This window comes from Polypterus senegalus, chromosome 1 (assembly GCF_016835505.1).
Source record: "Polypterus senegalus isolate Bchr_013 chromosome 1, ASM1683550v1, whole genome shotgun sequence".
Lineage (NCBI taxonomy): Eukaryota > Metazoa > Chordata > Cladistia > Polypteriformes > Polypteridae > Polypterus > Polypterus senegalus.
Window position 1 is genome coordinate 239785425 of NC_053154.1, and position 27928 is coordinate 239813352.

The following is a 27928-nucleotide window of genomic DNA, read 5'->3' on the forward strand; positions in this document are numbered from 1 at the left end:
ATGTGTCACATTTGAAGTATAACATCAAATCATTAAATGAAGGTCATTAACATTATCCTTCAAAACACTGCTAAGTAACAAGTTCTCCATGGAAATTCAGATTTCATCTATTTCTCTTTTATCCTAATTAAAGTAGCAATTGTTAAGAAACATCTGGCTTCAATGTTACACTATCTGTCAAAAGTTTTTAAACACCTCAGTTTTTACAGTTTTTCTTCAAATTTAATCAGTGGAAATGCGATGAATGACCTAATATGGTGAAAAAGTAAGCAGTAAACTGCCAGAAGTTTAAATTTAATGTTTAGGTTAGCAAAAATTGAAAAAAAGGAAATTTCAGAATATAACAAATGGACCTTCTTCAGAGAACAACTAACGGGTTACAACCTACAGATATTCTGCAGGAATTAAGGTAAATTAATCCTTGCAGGTTGAAGCAACAAATTTGCACAAGTGTCCCAACTTTTGTTGATTATTTAAAAACCCTCTTAAAGCAGAAATGGAATGAACTGTGTTATTACACCCTTTTGAAGTACTGCTTGAACAATATTACACTGGCACAGAACAAAGTATTTTAATTCATCGTTTTCTGTGCTCAGGGAAAATCTGTAATTGTCAGCATCATACAGTATCTTGAATCCCTAACTTCCATAAAGGCCAAAAACAATGTTTGCCTCTTGTCAAAACACAGAATTTACCAAAGGCGATAATAACCACAAATGATCTGATTAACAAAATTAAATATTCACTTCAGTCCTAGAATGCTATAATGGAGCTAAAACTTTTTTTTATATATATGTCAGTGTTAATATTGAGATGGCTTTTACACCACATGCTAAATGTTGTACCTCTGCTTTTTCAAATATATTTTCTACTTCTTCTTATCAGAATGTGATTTCCAGTCCACATGTAGTCAATTGGGTGATAAGGTTGTAGTGCAAATAATCACCTCCAAATGTGATGTTATTATCTTCTCCTGAAAACTGACCTGAGTGCAGGAATTCAAGTGCTTTGGGATTTAATTTATGAGTGAGCATGGGGGCGATTGTGATGTTGACTGACTCATGAATTGCAGCAGTAAACTGAAAGCTGCATCCCATCTTCACCAGAGGGCATTATTTGACAATATGCTTTAAAAATAAAAACACAAGTGGAAACATGGAGAAAGCAATGATACAGAGATACAATGTGTCAATGACAATTTTCATAGTTTTATGAAAGCATGAGTAATTATACGGGTCTCCAAAACAGCTGTCTGAGGCTGTGTTGCTTATATTTGATTTCCATGTGAGTATTTGTTTTCATACAGTACATTTTTTATCAGAGTGTCACATAATTATCAGATAAAGCAAATGACTTACAACATTCAGTTTCAAAAATAACTTTAGGACCATTTTTCTATTTGCATGTACTGTATGTATGAGTCAAAAACCAAATGAAAATGAAAATAACATTGTGCTTGACTACTTTTTAAACCTAGTAAAAGCACTTACTCAAACTACAAGGAATAAACTCATACATTAGATTATTACCTCCTGAAGATTAAATATGTTGACTGTATTGCAGAATACTTCTTCTTGAACCATAACCGCATGATTCATCAATCTATAGGACTCTAAAAGATAGTGATGTTTGAATTCTTCATTGTCAGTTTTACTGGCAAGCTTACTGTCAAAAAAAGTAATATAATCAATGATTAAAATGCATTTTTCAAATTACAGTATGTGCTGTACAATTGTCCAGATATTAATTTGTAGTAAGCATATAATATTTATACACATTTTTTCCCTTAGTTGTTCTGATATAGCAGGTTGTTAGAGGATACAGGAATAGCAGTCAGCTTCATACTGGTTACTGTATCTCTCTTTTAATTAAAGTACTCTCCACTCCACCAAATGTTTGGTCGCCATATATACTTAAACACTGTAATTTCTTAGATGATTTATTGGCTTTTGACTGTTGTAAGGAACATGTCAGGCCAGCCGTGCTTATGTTATGACTTCTGTGCAAGTATTTATTAAGTTATTAATTTGTTATTGATATTGAAATTCAGGATTTGTCTGTATACAGATCACACACATCTAATTGTAACACAATTATTAAGTGCAAGCTTTTAGGACTTGCGTGTATTGAAGGTTTTTATAAAGGATTCCTTCAGGCTGAAAAGTAGTTCTAGATGTACAAATCAACCTACCAAATCTTCACTTATATTTGTAGCATTGATGACCAACACATAAATGAGAATAACTATACTAAAAACCATATTACTTACATTTAATTCATAACATCCCCTTTATACTATATAATATATAAAAAACACCTTATGTTATAATTTACTGAGTATAACCTTTCATTATTTTAATTTGTTGCACAGAGTATGCAATACAGCATACTTGTGGATAAATATATTAAGTCAGGTTCAGTCCACATCACAGTTACATACAGCTGTCATGTTTAACAGAGTATGAAGCAACTAAAATGATTAAGAAATGGCAGAATTCTCCAAGGAGAAACATTATCCAAACACCATGAATAAGTGTTTAAAAGAAAGACCTAAAGTACTAATGAATTGTGTATTGTAATACAATTAACTGTTTTAATTCTGCCTGATAATTGGAAAACTGGCATACCGAATATACATGTTTATACAGCATTGATAAAAGATGACTACTGCTTTTCAGTTCAGCTGTCACTTTATAAATTTCAAATGTACTGATAAGGTTAAATGATAAAAATTAGTATAGATCATTGTCATATATCAATGATAAGTTATATACAAAACAATTAACAGAGAAACTGTTTAATCTGGATTAAACATTAAATCATAGTTATATATAATAACATACAGCACAGTAAAAGTAAAAAACTTCATCAGTATGTTACTTTGCACTACCACAATATCAAGTCTTAACTAATTTTTCAATTAACCTGGGTAATAAAACAAACAAAAACAACATACAAAACTTCACAAAATCCTAACATACATGTCAATATTAAATATATATTGTTCTTTAACTCCATGGTCTAAAAACATGCAGATTAGGTGGATTATTATTGCTAAACTGGCTCTAGTGTGTGTGTGTGTGTGTGTGTGAGAGTCCAGGTGTTGTTCTTGCCAATTTTAAATACACTTGATTTAAACATTGTTTCATTTTAAAGGAGGCAAAAATGAAAAATAAAAACAAATAAAAAATAAAACATGAGAAACTGGTTAAGAAATAAACAGGATATATACTGGATGTACTAGTATATATGTAGTAATCCTGGATTACTTACATATGAACTTAACAATTACTAAGAAAATTTATCACTGGGTACATTTTCATAAATTATCTGCAAATCTTTCAGACTGAATTTTTATATTACCCTTTATGCTTAGAAAAGACTTTCTCTAAAACTACTTTTTTCATCCTTCATCCATGTGGGTTATCAGGAAAATGGTATTGTTACTGCTATGTTAAAAAATGTAATCAAATGTACATAGAATAATGACACCATATGAATTAAATATACAGCATAAGTTCTTAACCTATTTTATTCTCAAACATTTTGTGTCGTGTGTTGTCTGTTTTTGGGCTGCATAGAGTCCTGATTCACAATTGTACTCAAAGGAAAAGAGCTGCACATGTTTTGCGGAGTGTTTTGCTTTGGGTCGCCGCAGGCAGTTTAATCAAACGTCATTGCTCTGCTACAATCTGTGTCGGAGACTTTCTAACAGAAATGACCCCATTCCCCTAGGATGATGCACTGGCAGCAATTCTGGGTCTCAAAGACACAAAAAAAGGCAAAACTGGGTTGCAAGAAAAAAAAAAGTTTATGAATTGCAGCAATACAGTTTAAATAGTATCCAAGGAATAACTGCAAATCTAGCAAACACAGATATCCCAAGGTAGCTGAGAGTGCTCTCTGTTGAAGAAATACCTAGTAAATTATAATAAATTATGAAGGAAGAAAACTAAAACATGTTGAGATCCATTTATGATCTCTAGTGTATTTTTTTCTGTATATTGTAGAGTTTCTTTTATTAAACTTTTTGTTTTATGAATACATTGGTTTTGCACCCTGATTCAGGTATTTTCAATCTACACAAGATTTTAATTATGATCCATTATTTTAAAGCTCATTAATATATCAGTTTTTAAACCACAAATTTCAGTTTAGATGTATTCATTAGTCTAAATGCTCAAGGACTGAGATCTTAGAAAACATTAGAGTTTGTCTTCTACTTTGGCAGAAGAGCAAATGCCAGCAAATAAATATAGCAGTCATGATAAACAGGCATTGAATGTTTTTTTTTAATGACTTTAATTCATTTTCTAAAACATATTTTTTGTTTATTGCTTAAGTATAGGTGGACAAAAAAATCTTATCATAAGTGAAAAAAACATTTACCTTGGTCTTGATTTCAACCATTATGTAAAGAAAAGCAGAAATTTGAACACAAGGTGTTGATTTTTCATAGCCACTGTTGTATGTAATATTACTATTATACACCTTACATATATAGAACATTTCCCATAGTTCACAAATATTCAAAAGGGAACTAAAATAAGCACAGAAAAAGCTCTATAAACAACACTGAATATAAACCAGCATCAAAGGATTAAACATCAAATAAAAGATATATGAAACACAAAGATCTGAGTTTAAATAGCAAGTAATCAACTGAAATAAAATTCAACAAGATGTAGTTTGTTATACAAAATGTCATCAGGAAGGACATGGACAGCAAAGGTGAACTAAAAGAAAGGTTAAGAATATCAAAGTAAGCTAAATGAATTTCTGAACAAATGTATTAAAAGGTGGGTTTTAATACAATGAATTAATTCCACAGATCTGCTTAGGTTCACAGAGGTCACGGAGTCTAAAGGCTCTGTTACCAGTACAGCATAGGTCATCATCAATGGAGTATAGTGAACAGATAGGACTGTAGTAAAGCAGGAGGTTAGTGATGTTGCCTTGTGCAAAGCCAATTAAAGCTTTTGTGTAAGCAACAGGATCTTATACAGGGAGGCAACGAAAATAGAACAAAATAAGTATTAAGTTCTGATGGATGTACATCGAGTGCAGATTTAGAAGCAGCGTTTTGAACCAAATGAAGCTGACAAAATAGATTAGAAAGGGCATCTACAAGTAAAGGCTTAGAAGCCAAGGTGGGCTGTGATGAAATCATGGACAAGCTTCTACTATGAGATGAAGATAAAAATAAGTGTACATGTGATATATTGAGAAGATAAAAATAGGAAACTTTCTTAATGTGAGGCATGCGAGTTTTAAAAGAAGTGGAAGATTCAAAAGTGATGCCATAAAAGGTATGATAAGGAAGTAATTTCAAATGTAATGCTTTACTGTCAATTAACTTGATTTCAGTTTGGTTGCAGCTTGCTTTTAAAGGGTTGTGCTCTGTCCAGCATTACATTTTTTAAAAGGAAAAGTCTTGATCGCCTATGAATCATTACTTTAAACAGACCTCAGTATCATAAAAATGAAAACCCAGTCTTAAGTGTAAATAATATATATGCAGTATAAATATTAAAAAATACAAAAATATGTAATTTGAATGAAAAAAGAATCGACCTACAAAACCAGTCATATTGTACTATTTATTTACAATAGTAGATTTTGGTAATTCCTAATAATATGTAGGAGGAGAACAGGCTTTTCGTCTGGGAGAGAGGATGATTCACACTACCCAGATGGGAGGCCAATGCGATGACACAAATAAACTGGCCAGCAGAGCATTGAAATAAATTTATACTCGGCCATTATGCTTTAACAGATGGAATGATAAAACCTGAGGATCAGGAGTTGTTCTACTGTATGCCCCTTTGGCAGAAAGACCAGGAGAGAGAGTATTTCCAGGGCAGTTTCTGCCCCGTACCGAAAGTGGGCAGCCCCCTTGGTTTTCAGCAGGGCCATGGGTCATAAGCATGGGAGCTCATAGACATTTTCAGGGCCCTATTTGGCCACACTTTGAAAGAACCTTGTTGGGCAACTGGAGTCCCTCCATGTTCCCTATAAAGGAAGCCAGTCACCACCATTCAATGCCCAGTCGGGAGGAAGAGGACAAAGCCTGAGGAGGAGTGGAGGTGAAGGGACTGGCGACAGAGAAGGGACTGTCGTACTGTGTTGTTGATTTGGGAATTGTGCATTGAACTGAAAATAAACTGGGTGTTGTGTTCTTAACATGTGTTCTGCCTGTCTGTGTCAGATTGTGGCAGTTGTACAGGCCCAGGGCTTCACATCCCATACGCTAAATGGCAGTGATCCCTGGGACACCTGGAGGCTGCTTGGGAGTTGGAGTCTGGTAATGCAGCCCTGTCAGGATCCCTGGGCATCGACTAAGAGTGCTATCTGGGGTGGACCTCCCTACTTTTTCTATGGCTAGGAAGTGCTTCCTTGAAGGCAAGGAATAACACCAGAAACATTCCCAGGACCAATTTAAAAGGTGTCTACTGCCTCACAATGGGTAGTCAGAGTCGGGAGGCGGCAGTCAACACTCAATGCAGGTAGAAAAGGAGGAAGAATTGTTAAATTTGTCTTATTAGTATGGCTGATTGATGGAGAAGATTATGAAGAGATGCTTTGTAAGAATAAATATTCATCCATCTATCCATTATCCAACCCACTATATCCTAACTACTGCTGAAGCCAATCCCAGCCAACACAAGGCACAAGGCAGGAAACAAACCCTGGGTAGGGTGCCAGCCCACCGCAGGGTGGGTGCGTGCACATACACACACACAAACCAAGCACACACTAGGGACAATTTAGAATCACCAATGCACCTAACCTGTATGTCTTTGGACTGTGGGAGGAAACCGGAGCACCCGGAGGAAACCCACGCAGACACAGGGAGAACATTCAAACTCCACGCAGGGAGGACCCGGGAAGCAAACCCAGGTCTCCTAACTGTGAGGCAGCAACGCTACCCACTGCACCACCATGCCGCCCGTAAGAATAAATATCTTTTATTTTATTCTAAGAACAAGTGTTATATTATTATGTCTTGGGTTTGGGGCTCAGTGGCACCCCCTTTTGGTTTACATGTTATTTGTAAACTTTAAAGTAACCTTTTATTATTTTCAAATTTTAAAATAAAAACTATTTAGGGATATAAAGATATAACAATCTGCTCTACATGCAAAAAAAAAAATTAACCTGCATTTTTCTAATTCAATTGCATCGTTAAACTTTTGAAATAACTGGTTCCAATGTAACTTTTTTTCAGGTTGTTTAAATTTTTCAATTATTTTGTCTTACCGTAAGGCCATAGCTTGTTCTACAATTGCATCAACTCCTTCCTTCTTGTGTCCACACTGTATAAGTTCCTTGGAAGACTGGCTTAGTCTGTCACATGCTGCCATTATCTTCTCGAGAGAATGAGGGTTTATGTTTTTTTCTGGCAGTTTATGAAGAAAAAGTTGTAACTGCAATGATGCCTTTCTGGAGGATTAAAAGAATACACATGCATGATTTAAGTAATACAAAAACACAACTGAGGTCTTTCTTTCTTTCTTTTACGGAATGTTTTGCTACTTTGTATTTATCCACAAGATGGTGCTAAACTACTGAATGTAATTTCACTCTTTAAGTACAGTAGATCAGTGTTTCCAAACCTCGGTTCTGGGGGCACACTGTGGCTGCAGGTTTTTGTTCCAACCAGCTTCTGTTTTTAATTGGACTCCTGAGCTAATTAAGTGATGTGTTATTTCCCAAGTTCTGTATTTTGGGAACAATATAGAGAAAAGCCAAGCAAAATGACACCTTTTATTGGCTAACTAAAAAGATTACAATATGCAAGCAATCAGATTACATCTTGCCTGAAGAAGGGGCCTGAGTTGCCTCGAAAGCTTGCATATTGTAATCTTTTTAGTTAGCCAATAAAAGGTGTCATTTTGCTTGGCTTTTCTCTACATTCATAATGGCTAACACGATACAACAACCTAGTACTGGGAACAATATAGAAATTAGAACACGAAGTTTGGTAATAAAAAAATATATATATTAAAATGTACCAAACAATTATATAGGAGGAATAATGTTATTTTTTTCTTTTTAATAATATTATTATCTTGATTTTCATCCTATATTTCTAGGTGTTCTAATTGTTTACTTAATCCATTATTTACTAATAAGTGGGTCTGATGCTAAAGTAGTTGCAGCCTTAGATTATTCAGTGTTGTTTGCCAGCGTGTCTGCTCTGCTCATTTTTAATAAGATACAATGAAGGGGAAAAAATGCACAGAGAAAGGGCAAAATATAATGAAATCAGCAAAAGAGAGTTAAGCATTTAAATCTATAGCTAAAGCAGAAATATTTCTAAATGTCTTACAAATGTAAAAATCATGCTGCTGTGCTTTTCTGAATGTAGAATAAAATAAAAATAATACCAGCTAATTAAATGAGATCAGTGCTATCAGGTGTTGTCACTGATTAGGAATCTGGTTGGAACAAAAACCTGCAGCCACAGTGCGCCCCCAGGACCGAGGTTAGGAAACACTGCAGTAGACTATCCCAATTGTTATTGGCAATTATGTTAAACAATAACTGCATTTATTAAAGGTACCCAGATTAACATATTTGAATGAGTTAATATCTGACAAATACAACAAAAATAATTTTTAAAATGTGTTCAACAGAACACTTTCAACATTTAGAAAAAGCAAATGCTACAAACACTGAGTTTAAAATTTATTTTAGAAATTAAGATTAAACATTAACTTTCTTGCTTGTGCAGTGTCCTTTAAAAGTTGTTTTTCTTTGTTAATTTTTCCCTTCATTACTGTTTCCAAATGTTAAAATATCATTATACCTTGCTTCCAGGGATGCAACCATAAATCTACATATAGGAGCTCTGTTGGGTCTCTCTTCCAAAGCAGATTTAAGTATTGAGACGGTATGTTCTAAAACTTTACAAGCCTGCAAAAAAATATATATTATTAAATTAAAATACTTTCTATCCTAATTGTGTGGAATAAGCCACTCCCAAACAAAAAGTCTATTTCAGGGTTGCAGAAGGTCAGCATCTGTCCTGTTAACACAGGGTACAAAAAAGTACCCTGAGAAATACTCTCCCACAAAGAATGAAAATGTGTAAGGTTCATGCAGACAGCAACCTGGCAAAAAATTAGAGCCCAAGAAGCTGGATCAGTAATGTTAATTATTGTATCACTGCACCACATTCAATAAACAAGCAAAATTAAAATTTTCATAAAAAAACCTGAGGTACACGATACTTTTGCAAGAAAAGTGTGCATCTCCATTAATGAAAATAAAAATATGATCATCAGGTTCAAATATATTGTCACTTGTACACAATACAATGAACTTCTTTCTTGTATATCTCCTAGTGACAGTGGTAAACAACAAAAAATGAATACAACAGCATACTGTACATGAAATACAACCTCAGATAAATAGAAATGCTGCATATACAATAAGTGTTTATGACCTGTGAATAATGAATCTAATGATGAGAAATCTAATAGTCGAGGGAGAAAAGTGACGTCTATAAATACAAACTAAATACTAGAAGACTAACTTGGTCAATAAAGCAGCTAAATATAAATAAATGTATGATATGATTATATTGAGATATACATTTTCCAGGTACTCCAGCTTTTCTCCCACATGCCTACAACATGTATGTAAATGTGAGTGTGGGTGTGTGTGAATGTTCCATATAAATTATTGGCATACACATCAAGGTTTTTTCCTGCCTTACACTCAGTGCTGTCAGAATAGGCTCTAACTTTCCACAACTCTGAATTGCATAAACAGTTTTGGCATTATTGTGTTATGTTACAAAAGACAGTGTTCTGTAACTCATACTAGTTAAATCATTTTTGCATTTTTTAGTAAAACGTGTATATCATAAAGCTTTTCTGAATTACCAATATTTCTTTGTTTTCATTGTATCCTTCTGCTATGGCTGTTACTAAACAATGTGTTGTATTAAACCAGAAATATTCATCACCACCAATTTCTCGTGCTTTCTCCAGGAATGCTTTAGCTTGTGCATGTTTTTTTTCACTGTTTGCCAGAAATGCAAAGAGATATAAACATCTGGCCTTAGCAGCTTTGTCTCCCAGTTCCTGCAATGCATACATAAAACCTTTATTTTAAAATGTATATTTTGCACAATAATCCTGCTTGCAAAGCAATAATTTTGACACTTACAAATGAAATATTTTTTAAAAAATCATTAAACTCCAATAACTTATCAGGGTACTAATAGAGGGTAAAATGCTGTCTAATTAATCATGTGAAAGATACTGGTAACTTTCTAAGAATACATAGGCACTTAAATTAAATTAAGATATGCTTTATTTTTATAACTTTACAATTAAAACAGTACTGAGGAATATACAGTACAATGTATATTTTCCAGTTTTCAAATGTTAGAACATTAGAATGTTAGAACGGTAGCTCACACATCTTATATTGTAAGACTGAAAAACTGTTTGCTTATAATTTAATGAAAAACTAGAATAAAGTTAATTTGCTTAGAATTTGAAGCACGTAAGGATAAAGATATATCTAAATATCTCCGTTTCACATCCAGATCCATGTGTACACAAGCAGAGCAGCAGAATTTAGAATTACCTATTATGCCCTGAATTTGTGTCAGCAGAAATAATTCACATGAATATATGGAAAACATGCAATCTTCAGACAGACAACACACAAGGCCAAACTTAAAATGAACTTTATAGAACATCACTTGACACTTGTTCTAGGATATCACCACACCCATCTCATTTTATATTTTACTTACAGTGGAAGCCATGTAAGCCTCTGACAGAAGTAGTCTAGCTGGTTGATATGAACTTGATTTGAGCAACAGTTCGGCCTTATCCATCCATAAGTCTTGAATACATATATCACTCATCCCCTTTCCTGTTACATTCTTATCATTCATCTTTAAATGATTAAAAAGAAAGAACAGAAGCATTAAGTCAGCATTATATCACTGTGCTGTGAAGTGCTGCCCAGCCTGCAAGACATTTCTAGGAGTCAGCGTAGCAAAGGGCCATAGACCAATCCTGCGGAAGAGGCCATCATTAAAAACAGAAACATACTGGCAGATACAGAGCAACACTGCATGAATTTGCGTAAGGACTGGGACCACTGGAGAATGCTAAACCCAATCAGGTATGCTACTCCTGAAATAAAACCTCCAAAGGACCCAAAATCAAAGACAATGCTGCCTTGTAAAAAGGGAGAAACAACTCCACCAAGCCAACAGAGGGCAGGATAATTTAGCAAGGATGCTGCGCTTAGTGTGTGTGTATGTATAGGGTGGAGGTGGAGGTGTGTGAAGGAGACAAGAAAGGACATAATGTACAAGGCTACTACAAGGTAATTCTTTAGGAGAAGTGAGCAGCGTGTAGGGTACCTGAGAGACCCTGTCCACTAAAGGCTAGGCTCAGTAAAGAAGGTCAACTCCATGGACTACTAGAGGATGTTTAAGCAAGGTGTCCTACAAGCTAAAGATGACCATTTCTAATGCTGGTAATGGTCCAAGGATGGAGTGTAAAGGTGTGTAAGGCCAGTTCAACATAAAAAGGTAGGAGGAAAGCTGGAACAAAAGCCAGTGTCGTGAAAGAAAGAGACAGGGAAAGACAAAAGATGTGAGTATGGCACTTGAATACAATGCCTGACTATATTACTCAGAGAAGGCGAATATCTGTAAATACAGACCAAGAGAGTATTTGGATTCTAGTTTTTCAGATGTAATAATAATAATAATACAGTTTATATAGCGCCTTTCCCATGCTCAAGGCACTTCGCAGAGTCAAAACAGCAGGGTATATGTAACATTGGATGCAAATGTTTTCCTGAATGTAATGCATTTGTATTTGTGAGGTATTTTGCTTATGTGTTTAACAATAAATAAACAAAGTGCTTTTTGATATATTTAGTACTTTGATATTACTCAGGTGCAGAGGAATGCTTTCAAACTTTAAATAATATATAACGTATAATAAGTCATGTAACAAATAAAGACAAAATTAGGGTATTTTGCCAAACCTTTAATGATATGTTTTCTGCATCTGTATTCTGTGATTTCTCTTTAGGAGTTTGGGTTTGTTGTTCTTTTTGTACAAAGATATCTTGTCGACACCTACAACAGAAAAATAAAATTATCATAGCCTTGAACATTATCAGAAATAGATACATGAATAAACAAAATTTTCGAAATGGTCACATAATACACATAATAAATGGCACATACTTGATTTGTTCCTCATCATAAATGAAAATTGTTCCAACAATCTTTTCATGATATGCAGCATGCATATTCAAGCCAAGATCTGTAGATACCTGTGCAATTCTGGGGAAAGAAGAAAATAAAAACAATATACTATTAAAAAATATAAAAGGAGGTAAAGCTCATGCCACATAGTAACATAACATACAAAATGCATTTGAAAACTTGTAAAATTCTTCAAGTTACAAAAAATAAGTAAAATAGCAGGTAGACAACACTGAAATCGCCTTTTATCAACTATAGCAGCTTACAATTCAATATAAATCTTGACTTTGCCTAGTCTTCCAACGATATTAATAAGAACAATAATGAACAGTTAATCTTATGAGATTTGATAACTAATATGACCATTTTCATTTTTAGGACTTCACTGTACTATGAGTAAAATTTATAAATGCTTTTTCTCTAGAAATTTCTACCTTTCTGCCAATAGTGGTACAGAAGTGACAGTCTTCAGATAAAGTTTTCAATCTACTAGTCAATCAATGTTTGTATCTTCACCACCAGTCATCTATTGCTCTAGTGATAATTCTTTCTGGATACCTGCACTCAGAAGATGTTCAAGGCTTAGTGATATGGATAGAGACACAGATACAAACCACAGTCATGATGGAGGGATTAAAGACCAGTGTCTTATATAACAGGTAGAAAATTCTTTGTTAGCTGGAGTGATTGTAGTTCAGAGATCCATGACATTGTATATGGAATACCACAAGTATCTAAGGATCTATTCTGGGCCCGCTGTTATTTCAATCTATATGATCCCATTAGGCTAGATAATTTCAAAACACAAAGTGAACTACTACAACTATGCATATGACACATACCTTTACCTTTCTAAAACAACTAATAACCCAATGCACTAAACTCCCTGACCCAATGTCTATCTTGTACTTCTGAAATGTAATTTCCTCAGGCTAAATAAGGAAAAATCTGAAATCTTTGGCATTAGTAAAAATGAAAATAATGAATGCATTAGAAATAAAATCCATCCCTTAGAATTAAAAGGTGGTACGCAAGAAAGTGCCTTTAAAAATTATTATTTGTATTTTTTATTATAGATTTCTAGTGTATTTTAACAACAAACGATCGAAAGTTGTTTTTTATTCCCATTTTTTTTTTTAGCATCAGCTGATCGCAGTTCAGTAGAGTCACTTACCACTAATGAACAAGCCTAGGTATGCAGACCTAGAATATCTCCCTTTACTCAACTCATCAAAAACATGTTATTTGTTCTGTACCTACAGTACAAATAGCTTTTAAAAGTTAATATTTTTACTGTGAGATTTCTGAGACCCTGACAAACCTCCAACTGTGCTGTGTGCCAAAACTCTGTTAACGCAGACAGTGATTGCTTGTCTGCCACTGGTGCAACTACAAGTTCACAGACTCACTGCAAATGCTTCTGTCGCACACTGGTTGTTACAGGGAACATTTAAAACTGGCCGCTGATTTGGCAGTGTGTTCACTTTCTGTTTTCTCACTTGTACATGAAGGCTTTATTTTTTTAATCTGAAAAGGGAGCAACTGTGAGATGGCAAAAGTGTCACTATGTGCGTGCTGGAGTTTTTGAGAGTGCTGAAGAGACAGCTCCCGTTTGGATACCTTTAAGATCACAATAAAACTGATCCGTATTTAGAAAACTGGACTCAACTTCATCCCTCTTGTGCAAGTCTGTGACCCACATATTATTTACGTACAGTGCTTTTATATTGGTTTCGAGTGTATTTTAACAACAAACAACCAAGTTCCTTTTTTTCATGATTTCAGTCAGCTGATCTCGGTAGATTCGCTTATGGCTCTCGCTTCTTACCAATTTTCTCACTAGCCTTTAAAAAACACATGAAAGAGAATCGGTGAGAAACTAGTGAAAAAAGTATTGAGGAACCGTCCCTATGTTTCTCAGTTTGCATGGAAGCATCCGCAAATTCCAAAGTAAAAGCAGGAGACTGCTGTTAGGAAGAAGGAAGCCTAGTCTGACTGAGTAACCCTTTTGCTACTATTAGACTCACCTTGAAAGTCAGGGTGAAATTGAAATGTTACTAGATAAAAAGTTGTTAATTGATGCACTGATTGCAAGATGTTATACTTGTATACACTGTAGCAAGCTCCCAGTTTAATGATTGGTATGCATTCCCGGTAAGTAGGCTGGCTGCTCCTAATGTAAAAATTACCAGATCGTACAATTACATGTCAGGAACCATTCTAATACTTTGACTGCTCTTAACACATACATGAAAAAATAACTACAGAGGACATCTTCATAAAATGGATAAGGTGGGGGCTCATTCACAGCCAGCATTCAAAATATGCAACTGTGCCCAATACCCAAAAGGGTCTCTGTGTTTTATATTCTAAACTTGAACTAGTAAGTTATAATAGGTAATGGTGTCAATAAGGATAAAACAAGGATGCCTGCTTTCTCTTCACACATCTTCTTTCTCACACTCATGCTCTCTATTGCCTTTACCCATTTGCCTTCAGTTATTTGTCACTCAATGTCCTGGCCATAAAGCTGTACATGTTCTCATCCCATCTCTAAGTTACAATGGCTCTTGCAAGGAAAGATATTTTAAATTATAAACGGGTCTAGGAATGACAACCAGTGTTATGAAATAAAGTCTTTACAATACACATGAAACTGATTGGAATAATATTGCAATATCATTTTTTTATTTGATTTGATAAGAAAAAATATTTTGTGATAATATAATGATAACACACTAACCTTAGGTGATAGAGATCTGACCGACTCTTGCTGCCCATAACTTCATGAGCAATTACTTCAGCAAACTGAAGAACAGGCAATGTCAGATGGATTAGTGAAAGCAACTGTAGTTCTTTCACCAGCTGATCCAGGTAATATAAGCTCTGCATCTTTTTTATAAAGAAAAAAGACATTGCCCACATTAATAATACTATTACTATTAATAACAATAATGAAAATAGATTTTCATATCACATAAAACTTTTAAAGTCAGAAATTCATTTTTTAGACTTTACCTTCAAAACACACAATTTCATCTTTTTTTAAATTAAAGGTATAGCCTACCGGTTTTGTGATGGTTTTATTATTGATAGTCGATACATTGCCGTCATGTTTAAAAACTTCTCTAATTTCATCAGGGCAATCATAGCCAGCCCATTCCTCTGGAGTTGCAGGTAAAACATCCAATGGCCCTTTCCGTTTTGGTTTCTCTTTAACCACTGGTGTGGGAGGCTAAAAACAACCGCATGTAATGTAAGACATCTGCTTGAAGAAGTATGTACAAAAACTTATTTAAAACTGGCAGAAAATATAAATGTTTAATGAATAACAGTATAAAGGTTATAAAAAAATACAACTAAAACAAATATTTGTAAAAATGCTGATTGAATCCATGCATTTAAAATGCAAAGTATTGTAATAAAGCTTGATGACAAACAAGTGTTGACGATCTAACAATCTTTTTAAACTGCTACTGACTTTTATATGATTGCTTGATTTGCAATACCACATCACCTGACAGCAACACACAGAACCAGAATAACTCATTTCCTTAGGATGTAGAAACTTAAGGGGAAATAAAAATCCATCCCTTGACACAGGCCAGTTGTGACTAGGAGTTAACAGGAGGCAATAATATACAGTAATCTTTTGGCACTGGAATTGTCCATGTGATTCCAAAACTGATGAGGACTGTACAATATCATGTGAACTTTATCATGCAATGGTATTTAAATCTCAGTTACTTACTACTGTGTATTATGATGTGAGCTATTTGTAATGTAAAAGGTACTTAACCCAACTGTTTCATTGACTTAATACTGTTGTTGACTCAGGTAGATTAGTAAACTGATAGAAGAATAAAGAATGAGAATGTAATGATGAAACCATCTTCTGGTACAGGGGCTAGTAGTAAAGCCTCCTGGTTTCAAATTCCATATCCAGTTGCGGTCTATATGGAATTTGCATGTTCTCCCTGTTGTTTTCCATTGGAAACTCCAGACTACTTTCTACATTCCAAAGATGTACATGTTAGGTTAACTAGTGATTTGAAATTGCTCCTTAGTGAGTGAGTGTGGGCATATTTGTGCCTTGAATCCACTTCTGTGATGGACACCAGCTGATTGTGATCCTAAACTGGATCACGTTTTTTATGCTGTTCTGATTATTATACAATATCTCCTAGACTTAAGATAAGGTGTTTCCCTCTGATTCTTAATTTTGTACTTCCTACCTGGCAATTCCCAGGAAAGTGCAGCTTAATCTTTCTGCAGACTGCTCCTTGGTACAGAAATTGCACAGGACAGTGTGCTCAGCGCCATATTGTACACTCTGTTCACCTATGACAATGTGACCAGACAAAGCTCTGGTTCCATCATTACAACTCCATTGTGTATGTTACTGACAACAAAAAGACACTCAATAAGAAGAGATTTATTTTCTGTCACAGTGGTATCAGCAAATAAAACTCTCCATTACTGTCAGCAAAATCAAAGAGGTTGTCATATATCTAAGGAAATGAAAGGCAGACCACTTTCCCATTAATTTCAAAGAGGAGAGTGTAGAGGGGGTTAGCAGTTTTAAATTTCTTAGAGTCACCATCACTGATGATCTGAAGTGGTTTTTAAAATTTATTTTCAAGTATCTCTCCTCTTGCCAAATTTGAATTTCAGACTTTCAAGGGAGTTAAAAGCTTTACGTTGGGTATTCCATGTATTTTGTACCAATTTTAAAACAAATTCTGATGAAGGAGCAGAAGTTATTTTAAAATGAATTGACATATTTGCTGCAAATATAATGCATCACTATGGGTCCAGAGTTTTCAGCTGCAGTATACAAATTTAAAATACATTTCCACACTTATTGAATATAAGCTATGATGAATAAAATAACACAGATGCTTACATGATATTATAAAATATAAAAATTTGTTTTCATTAATAAAAAATTCTGAAATATAAAAAGAAATGGTGTAAAAGTAATATTTATTTATCTTACTTCTTTTGATTTTTTTCCTTTCTGTTTTGACTTTGGTGTTGCAGCCGGTGTTGCTGGAGAAGGGGCTGACTGATTTTTCATTAACTCCTTAACAAGTACTCCACCAGATGCTAAAGATACCTGTTAGGAAATTAGAATTAAACAATTTATCATTATGAGTAGTATCAACAACAAGATAACAACATTTTTATTAATGAATATTTTTACTTGATGTAACCTCATAAAAAAGTTTTAGAATTAGCACACTATAAATTGTGATATGTATTCAACAGAAGCCTTTAAAAATACAGAACTGAAAAAAATGACACAAGTAAAGCCTTAGAACATGAAATATATCATATAATGCTTATTAACTTTCAATCTGCTTTTCCAGGTGAGGAATGCATTGCCAATAGGTTGAGAAATGCCAACTTAGACTTCACTATCCTGAGTACGAGTCTCTACCACCTCATTAAAGATTTCAAGAAACTATGGAGGCAGGCTGAGAAAAGACCCCACAGCACATCCTGAGAACTTCCACCAGAAAATCCCAATGGCAGTTCTTATTAGGGGGTGAAAACGCCTCAGCTGACTCATCTAAAAGGAAAGTGAACCCATTGTGAGCTCTTTGTGGCCACTTAATACCCACAATCTCCTTTTTATGAGTTGCTTACGCAAGCTACAGCAAGCTCTCTACTATTTACAAAAAAATACATTTAAAGCCTTTTTTAATCAATTCTTTATTAACAATATGCTTCATAAAACATCTAGAATATTCTATTTATGGAGTTTTTTCTAGCTTTTCCAAGACATAAATAATGTATACTCTGTTTGTCTTTAACCTTAATTAAACTATGGCTCTGTTGGTTTTCCAAGAAGACAAGATGAATGATTACCTGCCAGATTCGCATTACATATGCGTAGGCTATAAGACAATTCTGCTGATGTTGACTGGAACCACTGCCTAAAATAATAGCCAGTAATGTATGTGCTCTAATGAGGGTTTCAAGCTGTTTTATGTTTTTTAAGTCTGAAAGTGACAGGTTTGTTGTTGTAACTTGCACTCCGATTTCAATCCCCAAATTATCTGGAGTGGCAATGTCATAATCAATCTTCTTCACTGCAGAATTAAAAAGAAAAAGTATTATATATATATATATAATATATATCCACCTCCACTCCTCTCCTCCGAGCTCTGTCCTCTTCCACTCGTCTCCAGCCATTGTATGAATGGAGGCAGCCCCTTTTATAATTCCCCGGATGTGCTCCAGGTGTTTCCTGGCAATCTTCCACCGACATGCCCCAGTGTGGCAGAAGTGCCAGCTGCATCCCAGGAGGCACTCCGGGTGTCCCTGCTCCTCTTCCCCCCAGCACTTCTGGGTGTGGCAGAAGTGCTGAGGTCCAGTGCTCTCTAGGCATTGGGTCAGCCCCTGGTGGTGACCATGGGCCTCTACAGGGCTGAGCTTCAATGCTCTCTACCCGTGGTCCCCAAAGCAGCCAGGGCGGTAACTCCCTCGTGGTCTGGAGGAGGTGCAAGTCCTCCTCCGGTCCTCCTGGGCATCCTGGCTTGGTACCACCCCCAGCCGCATGCTACTATATATATATTCATAATAAATGAAATTCTTAATAACAAGGAACAACTACACCAAGTGCCAGTTCACAAGTAAATGAGTCAGTGATACATCTTTATCTTTAATTAAATAGTAATTCTAAAAACAACAAATAACTAAATGTGGGAAAAGGTCCACACTTAGACTTAATTCTTCAGGGAAGCACAGTTATTTTCAGAGAACCTTCAATGACAGGCAGGTCTTTAAATAACAAATATTCACATAGTAACTGTTTCTGAATAAGCTATCTGCAGAACAGACAGTTTAGACAATTTAAGCCATTTCTGAAAATGTAATTTTAACTATTTACATATTAGATACATAGTGCTAGCCTTCTTTAAATATTTTGTTTTGAGAATAAATCAAATTTTAACATCTTTTTATAGAAGTTTAACCATTACAATTTGATTTTGTTCAAAAGCTAATGCTAACTGACACATCTCCTGTGTCTTGCATCTGTGACATGCAAACACATGGTTACACATTTTCTTTCAGGTGCTGCGGTTTCCTCCTACTGTCCAAAAACATGTAAGTTAGGTGAACAGCTGACGCTAATTGGCCCTAGTATATGTTTGATGTACGTATGTGTGTGTGTATATTGTAAGAAGTGGACTCTAGGGGTCACTGTTGACCCCCTTTAACCCTAACAAATAGACACAGAAACACAGGTTAACATCATCAAGAAGTTACTTTTTATTCTTCTTGTTCAGTGCCCCAAGCACCACAGTCATAAATAAATAAGCACAATTCTCTCTCTTTCTTTCTCCACCACACCTCCCAGCAAGCTTTGTCCAACTCCACCCGACTCTGGCTCACTTGCTGGGTCTCTAGCAGTCCTTTATATAGTCTTTGACCCAGAAATACTTCTCCTCTTCTGTTCACGTGACTTGCCAGCACTTCCGGGTCAGCAAAGAACTGGCTTTTTTCTTCAGCATGGAAGTACTTCGGGGCTTCCATCCTTGTGACTTGGGAGAGTACTTCCGGACTATGGAGGAGACATGGCTCCTCTGTTCCTTTCAAAGCTCCCCTTTGACGGCACCCAAAGTACCCAACAGGGCTGAGACACCAAACTCCAAGTCCCAGTATGCCCTGCGGGGATCCGGGACACCTTTACTCTCCAGGGGAGCTGCCATTTAGTGTTTTGGAGACAGTGTCCTGGAAAAACTGCTTTCCCATCCTTCCATTTCAGGGGCATCCCGACCGGGTTGAGCAGACAGTCATCTCTTACGTTATGTATGTTCACCCTGCAATAGGCTAGCGCCCTACCCAGGGTTTGTTATTGCACTGTGCCCTATGCTAGCTGGGATAAGCTTTAGCCTCCCAGACCCCTGATCTGGATTAAGCAGGTTAGAAAATTACACAACATTATTTTTTTTTTCTTTCAGGTGATTGTCCTGAACTATTTATCATTTTCACTAAAACTAAATTTGCTAATGTAATTTATAGACAAATAAGTAGCTAATATATCATGCTACACCACTTGGGCATGTGGTAAAAGGCAAATTCAGATAAAATAGCTAAAAGAAGCACAATAAAGATAGGCGTGAAAGAAAAGAAATGAATCATAAACCGTCAAAGGTTCAGGTATTTGTTACTTTTAAAGACAAGTCATTTGTGGACATTTTCTTTTGTTACAATGAACTTAATATTTACAAGGGAGATTACAACTACAGTACTGTGAAACTATGCAAATATTTAGTTGAAATAAACATACCACAGTTCAGTTTATTTTTTAAGTTTGTGTTTGTTTATGTTAAACCTCTGTTCCCAATTTTGCTTTAGAAAGTGAATACTTACTCCTGAGGCAGGAAGAGGTGAACTACTGTACAATAACATTATTTATCATGGCTAATCTCTGCTTTAATTTATGTACACATATCACCTAAGAAATACCTTATTTATTTTCTGACTAAAACTACTTTGATTTTAGGAACAATCATTAATAAATGTTTTTGGCAGGTGAAGAATGCTTGATGGACATTTGCGACCTTAAAGTTAGCTATGTAAGGAAAATGGCAAATCTTCATAGTGCTTTAGTACAATAATCTTAACAACTTTACTGCACCTTCAGTTCGAATGTTCAGTTCAAAAAACAGCAGCATTCATTCAGTAAATAAAAATTTTCAAAGCTAACTCTTCACTTAATTTAAATATTTTATCACCACTTTTTATAATGAAAGGATTATGTGCTACATACATGGTTTGGTGGAGTTTGAGTTTTCATTGGATTCATTTGTTTCTTTTTTTGAAGGTAACTTGCTACTTGTCCGAGGTTTTGCTATTTCTGTATCATCTTAGAAGCAATAGAAGGTACAAAAAGAGTGTTAATCCATTGATATGCAATTAATAAGATAGATACATGATGAGAACTAATACTTTCAAGTATGGACAATAAAATTTTTATTACCATAGTTAAAATTGACAGTGTCCTGCTTGTAGAGCATGTTTAATTTATGTGCAGTTGAATTTTTGCAGAGTATGTAATATATTTCAATTTTTCAAGGAAGACAGAAGATTCCAGACAAGGTTGTTATACTTAAAACTAAATTAAACAGTAAAATTATTTAAAACCATCATATTCTTACATAGGGGTGGCACGGTGGCGCAGTGGTAGCACTGCTGCCTCGCAGTTAGGAGACTCGAGTTCGCTTTCCGGGTCCTCCCTGCATGGAGTTTGCATGTTCTCCCCGTGTCTGCGTGGGTTTCCTCCCACAGTCCAAAGACATGCAGGTTAGGTGGACTGGCGATTCTAAATTGGCCCTAGTGTGTGCTTGGTGTTTGTGTGTGTCCTGCGGTGGGTTGGTGCCCTGCCCAGGATTGGTTCCTGCCTTGTGCCCTGTGTTGGCTGGGATTGGCTCCAGCAGACCCCAGTGACCCTGTTTTCGGATTCAACGGGTTGGAAAATGGATGGATATTCTTACATAAGTTTAAAAAACTTTTATTCAAATTATTGGAAAACCTGTTAAACATGTGCATTGGAGGACTCCCTCACCAGCTCTGTTGAGGTGTCTAAGAGCCCACCGAGGCAAAGGGTGGTGCTGTCTCTAACACTGTCTTCTGTTTCTTCCCCTACAGTGCCTGAGAAGCCACCTTTTGAGGGCAAGTAGCTCCACTACTTCTGGTTCCGCTGACATAAAATCCAAGCATCCCTGAAGAAGCCATAACTTTTGGCCCGAGCAAGCTGCAGGACGGAGCTTCGTCAAAATCAGACCGGCTGACAACCTTTGTGATTCCACTTAAAGGAACCACTACCAAGACGTGCTACTTTCTACATTCTTTTGTGTCTTATTTTTTTCTCATCCACGGATGAATAAAAGAGCTGACCCCGTTGATTTCCCAAATTTCTCATTTGTCTAGTCTGTCCTTACCACAGCCAACCACAGGCTTTAATATTCAAGGAGATATGTAAACTGACATCCTCAGTAAAGTTTTCTCTCGCTAATTCATTCCATGGTGTTTATCCAAATTGTGAAAGGCACCATATCATATCATACTCATACTTTAGCTTAATTATCACCAATGGCATTAAAATTCAGTATATTATTAACTCTCTTGCTAAAGAAACTATTACAGATCATTATACGTTTACCCTTAATCTGCATATTCCCTTGGCAATAACTACTTACGGGTAAGTTATAACCGAAATTACATATTTATAAAATAATTGTATCTTAAGATTTATTGACATTTTAAACATTTTAGACTTGATCTCACCATACAACTTCTACTTATATCTGAAAAAGGTATTAGCTACAGTAAATCTACTCCTCACAAAACAAACTTAATCTCAGTTTAATGAGAACAAATGCTATCTTAAATCATAAAGTTGTAAATTAGAACATAAACTGAGAGGAATAAGATAAAGCATTTTCACAACCTCTATGAGGTTATCAGACATCTGTCTAAAAAGCAGACTCTGTTTGCTTTTCTACGTTGAATAATAAAAATATTAACACATTCACAAATAAGTGACCTAAAATGACTGAAATAATTCTATTAGGAATTGGGAAACTTGTTTAGGCAGATCTGAAAATTTTTTGCGCTGCAGTTATTTTTTTAGGACATGAGAGTTTTAGATATTGGAAGCTTAATTATCGAGCTTTGTTTCTAAATAAAAGTCTGAATTATGTTTGTTTGCCTGAGAAAGATAAAAATTTTTCTTTTTTAAATTTTAAGTGTACCACATTACCATTTTAGAAGCTACAACCAGTGGTTTACAAGGCCTTAAATAATCTCACTCTGTCCTATATTTTGGAATGTCTGTCACCTTACACTCCAAATTGTAACCTTAGATCTTTGAATGAGTGTCTTTACAATTCCAAGAGCTAAACTTAAAAGAAACCTTCTGCTGTTATGCATCTAAAATCTGGAATAGTTTAATGATAGAAATTTATCAGGCTAAAACTGTGGAGCATTTTAAAGAATTGCAAAAAACCCATTATTTTAACATGGCTTTCTCACAGATACATCACAGCTCCACAATCCATACTAATCCCTACTATTCTCTGCTGTGCTTTTTCCATTTTTTTGTGGTGGCGATCTGCACCACCACCACCTAATTAAAGTACCATATAGTACCCCAGAGGTCCACATGACCATCATCATCAAATTCTTTTTTGTGAAGCATGAAAACCATGAGGACTGATTTAGGCCTTGGCGCCCCTGCTGGTTTTGCTTTTTTCTGCAGACCATCTGGATATTTTTTTTTTGTTTTTTCTGTCCTCATAGCCATTTGACCTTACTTTATTCTTTGTTACTTAGTATTACTTATCTTATTTTTATTTCATACAAACATTTTCATCTTCATCTTGTAAAGCACTCTGAGCTACATCATTTGTATGAAAATGTGGTATATATATAATTGTTGTTTTTAATAACACTTTTTTCTAATTTTAGCAGTAATTACTTTATAAATTTATTTAATAAAAATGTGACCATTTTGCATAACCATATTGTTTACAGCGTCTGTGTTTTTGCTGCAGCTCATGCAACAAATAGTTTTTATGGCAGAATGTGTCACTGTTCCCCACTTAGTTAAGATGGTAGAGTGGTTTGCATTGTATTCAAGATTTATATATTTGAGTTTATAAATAAACACTTGTAAAAAATAATTTTGGTTAGCCTTTGATTGTTTAGGTCCACTTATTTTGACTACATCTTTTCTGGCAATTGTTTCTTTTGTTATCCTTGTACCTAACACCTGGAATCTTCTTTTACTATAGATTTTATGTGTTTCTTTAGTTATTCATCTGCTGTTCACTTATTGCAAGACAAAACCTTTTCAGATCTCCTCTCAGAAATCATTACAGCAGGATCTTGAAAAGATACTTCATTTATTTGTCTCAAACACTTGTTCACTTACCCCTATACAGTTAATTCAAAATATAGCAGTAAAGATTATAACTATAACCAAAACGTATAACTATATAACTCTATAACTGAAGTTTTTCACACAGACACTGGATTCCAACTGACTTTAAAGCTGATTTTAAAATCATTCTTCTCATATATAAAGTTATAAATAGTTTAGCCTTAACTTACATACATCATTAGTGCCTATAGCACAAGGCATGTATCATGATTTAAAAATGCACAGGTTTATTTAGATATAAGAGAATAAATAGTGTAGTACAGAAAACATTTAGCTATTGAGTACATAACTCTAAAATGATCTTTCAACCCAGTAAAGCAATACTTTGAATAAGAGTAATAAGAGTGACTTTGCAGTGTACCAATATTAAATAAACTCCATCAGTCTTAACATTTAAATGAAGAATGAAGAATATTGTATTCTCTGCTGCTTAGGTGATTTCATACTGTTCTTAAATTTTGCTTTATACTTGTGCCATTACTTTATCTTTTACATTTTCTTTCTCTTCTCAGTATTTGTGGTACCATTTAGTCTGTCTTAAATTTGACGAGCTGTCAAATCAGTTTTTAGATGTATTTTCTGTCCAAGTGAAATTGTCATTTACTTATGGAATGACCTTTTTTAGATTGCAGCTGAACTAGAAAAATTGGAATTTGGAACTAAAACCACTCATTGACAAATCTGCAAAAGAAGGGAGCTGCAATCATGTACAAGAATCTCAAAGAAATATTTCCAATATCCTGTGGAATTTGTACCACAAAGAACTGAGGCTGTTTTGAGGGCAAAACGATTTTGTATTAGTATAGTGTTCATAATAATTTGCTCACAGAATGTATATAAATATTTGAATATGTTGCATTATGTTTCTCTGTTTATGATTTGTGCTTCTTTGCAATTCTTTTTATTCATGCTGTATTTGTAATTTTATTTATTTATTTTATTTATTTGTAATTGTATTTACTTATCTTGGCAGTGACATTCATTTCTCTGGTGACTCTTCCTGTGAAGGATACGAAGAGCATGGGGGGTCACAAGGTCGCTGGAAAGGGGTGTGTGGCGCTCCCGATATCTATGCAAAAGGACGAAGGTGCTTCCTGTCTTACTATATGGTTGTGAGACATGGACATTATCCAGTGACCTGAGACAAAGACTAGACTCCTTTGGTATTGAGTCTCTCCAGAAAATCCTTGGGTACCGTTGGTTTGACTTTGTGTTGAATGAATGGTTGCTCATGGAGTCCTGAATGAGGCACATTACCTACATTATGAGGGAGCGTCAGTTACGGCACTACGGCCATGTGGCGCGTTTCCCTGATGGTGATCTGGCTCATAAGATCCTCATTGTTGGGGACCCGAGTGGCTGGACCAGGCGAAGGGGTCGCCGACATAACACCTGGCTGCGGCAGATAGAGGGTCATTTCCGGAAGGTAGGACTGTCTGCCCTGGGGGTTGCCAACCGGGATCCCGAGCTGTATCGACGTGTAGTGGGTGTGACAATTCACTGTACCAGTACATGCTCCCCAACTCGACTTGACTTGTATTTGTAATTATTACATACTGCACTGTGGATGTATCTAAATGAAGAAACTGAACTGAATTATCATTTATACTACCTACTATTAATAAGAATAACAGTAAATTATTATTTATGTGACACATGCCTTTGCCCAGCAAAACATTACAATGTAGATCAGAATACATTAAAATCATTTTCAGGTACATGTGTAAATGTTTTCATATAATACCATTGTTTTTTTCCTGTTCCCCTGGTCTCAGGTGAAGAAGAACGTCAATTGCCCATTCAATTATGTTCAAAGAATTTGACACTGGAAACTGATTTGAATACAGCCATTCACCAAATAAAAGTAGGAATTCAACCTTCTGCCAGTCATATTCTGATTGCTGAAAGAAAAAAGATTTTTGTATCAACTTGTCAGTATTAAACTATTTGTCAGAAAAATACCAGGTTTCGGTAATTTGGATCATATTAGGTTAGATTAGATTATTCAATAATAGCAAAATACCCGGGCTTCGCAGCGGAGAAGTAGTATGTTATGAAAAAAAAGGTAACATTTTAAAAACAACGTAATATGATTGTCAATGTAATTGTCGTAGGCTTATTTTAGTATTGAGAATGATGAGTATGATTGTAAATGTTGTGTTTGACAAATACACACTTTTAGGATGTAAGGATCTCTTTGTAAACAACGCTTGCAGTTCTGCCCTCAGGCTGTAAAATTCTGCTGAGCTTACTCTTGAGCATGCAACGTACAGTTGGCCATGTGAGAAGCAATCTTGTGTCAAGTTAATGCCGAACTTTTTTAGTCTGGCCCTCTGACTCATTTATTATCATAGCGAAGCAGACCCTTACTGGAAATTGGAGGCGTTTGAATTGGAATGGGAGGTCAGAGGGTATGAGAGGGATGCGAGGAATAAATACAGTCTTCTCTGAGCCTGTTTCAGTGAAGACAGTTGCCTCAATGAGGTTCTTGTGCAGAGATTCGATCTAAAGCCTGGTGCCATTACAAAGTTTTGGTGGTTGTAAGTTTTGTAGTAAAGCGGTGGAGTAAACAAAAAGGCAGGAGTCACCAGCAGGCAGACGTGAAGCAAGGTGAACAATAACAGGCTTGAAGCGGTGGAGTAAAGAAGAAGGGAGCACGAACAGCTGAGGACAGGAAGGATGCGAGTGAGGAGGCACATGAGCACAGGATGTCGTTAATGTATATAGGCAAGGAGCCAACCACGTGGTAGGTGTGTGGACAGCGGCTGCGTGGAAAAAGGAAGGGGGACCGGGAGTGGCCCTTGTGTGTGAAATAAATCCTCTTTTAATGGAAATAAGGAATGAAACCACCAAAAGGAGAGCTCAGTTCCTAAACCTCCTTATGGCAAAATGGTGAGAACCGCCAAAAAAGAAGACGTTATTTGCAAAAGTTCATTACAGGGCACAACACCAAATGAAACATACTTAACGTTTGTAAGTACAGTGTAAAGGATGAGCATGGGAAAACTGGAAGTAGCAGAAATAGTAAGGAAGGGTTTCCCCTATCTATATATACAGCTTAGGGGGTACAGCCGTTTCCCCCCATTGGGTGTTGTAATAGGACATGAAGCATACCTAACTTTTATAAGTACACTGCAAGGAATGAGCACGCAAAATTTCAGCTTCCCACATATATGGAAAGTGGGAGAATTAGTGATGAGTCAGTGAGGGCTTTGCCTTTTACATGTGTAGATAGCAAAATACCCGCGCTTCGCAGCGAAGAAGTAGTGTGTTAAAGAAGTTATGAAAAAGAAAAGGAAAGCAAGGAAGACTCTGTGATAAGGACGGTTGGGTGCACGTAGAAGGGGTGCCTGCTAACCTAAAAGGGATATTCGGAGCTGATGGCTTTACTTGTCTGTTGTGGAGCGGGCATCGGCCATGGATGGACGCTAATGGCGAGTCACCGGGGTGAGGCGGACTTCATTCTTCAATAAAGAAACTGTTGCCGAGCCAGTGAGAGCTTCTTTACATGTAAATTAAGTAAACGTGTCCACGGTGCACATCAGGATTGGTCGCTGAATTCACTGCAGACTTCCCAGCCCGTGTGATTATAAACTTTTAAAAGAAAGTTCAGATAAAGGACTGGGGAACATGTGGGGATTGTGTGTGTCTGGGTGTCTAATTTATATGTGTATATAGTTGTAATATAGGTTAAGTACATGTGAATATAT

At 35.7% G+C, this 27928-nt stretch overlaps 1 protein-coding gene across 1 annotated transcript in view; it reads right to left on the reverse strand.

Moving 5' to 3' along the window:
- The window catches only part of LOC120540101 (cilia- and flagella-associated protein 46), a 248788-nt gene that overhangs the window by 101747 nt on the left and 119113 nt on the right, over positions 1 to 27928 (reverse strand). Inside the window, exons 28-40 of the mRNA XM_039770591.1 lie at positions 25963 to 26119; positions 21045 to 21140; positions 18134 to 18357; positions 17259 to 17378; positions 15327 to 15494; positions 15003 to 15151; positions 12239 to 12337; positions 12034 to 12127; positions 10778 to 10921; positions 9894 to 10094; positions 8813 to 8919; positions 7261 to 7443; positions 1530 to 1665 (exon numbers count right to left, since the gene is read on the reverse strand). Of these exons, the coding sequence (XP_039626525.1) occupies positions 1530 to 1665; positions 7261 to 7443; positions 8813 to 8919; positions 9894 to 10094; positions 10778 to 10921; positions 12034 to 12127; positions 12239 to 12337; positions 15003 to 15151; positions 15327 to 15494; positions 17259 to 17378; positions 18134 to 18357; positions 21045 to 21140; positions 25963 to 26119 (1878 nt within the window). The remainder of the gene's footprint in view (positions 1 to 1529; positions 1666 to 7260; positions 7444 to 8812; positions 8920 to 9893; positions 10095 to 10777; positions 10922 to 12033; positions 12128 to 12238; positions 12338 to 15002; positions 15152 to 15326; positions 15495 to 17258; positions 17379 to 18133; positions 18358 to 21044; positions 21141 to 25962; positions 26120 to 27928) is intronic.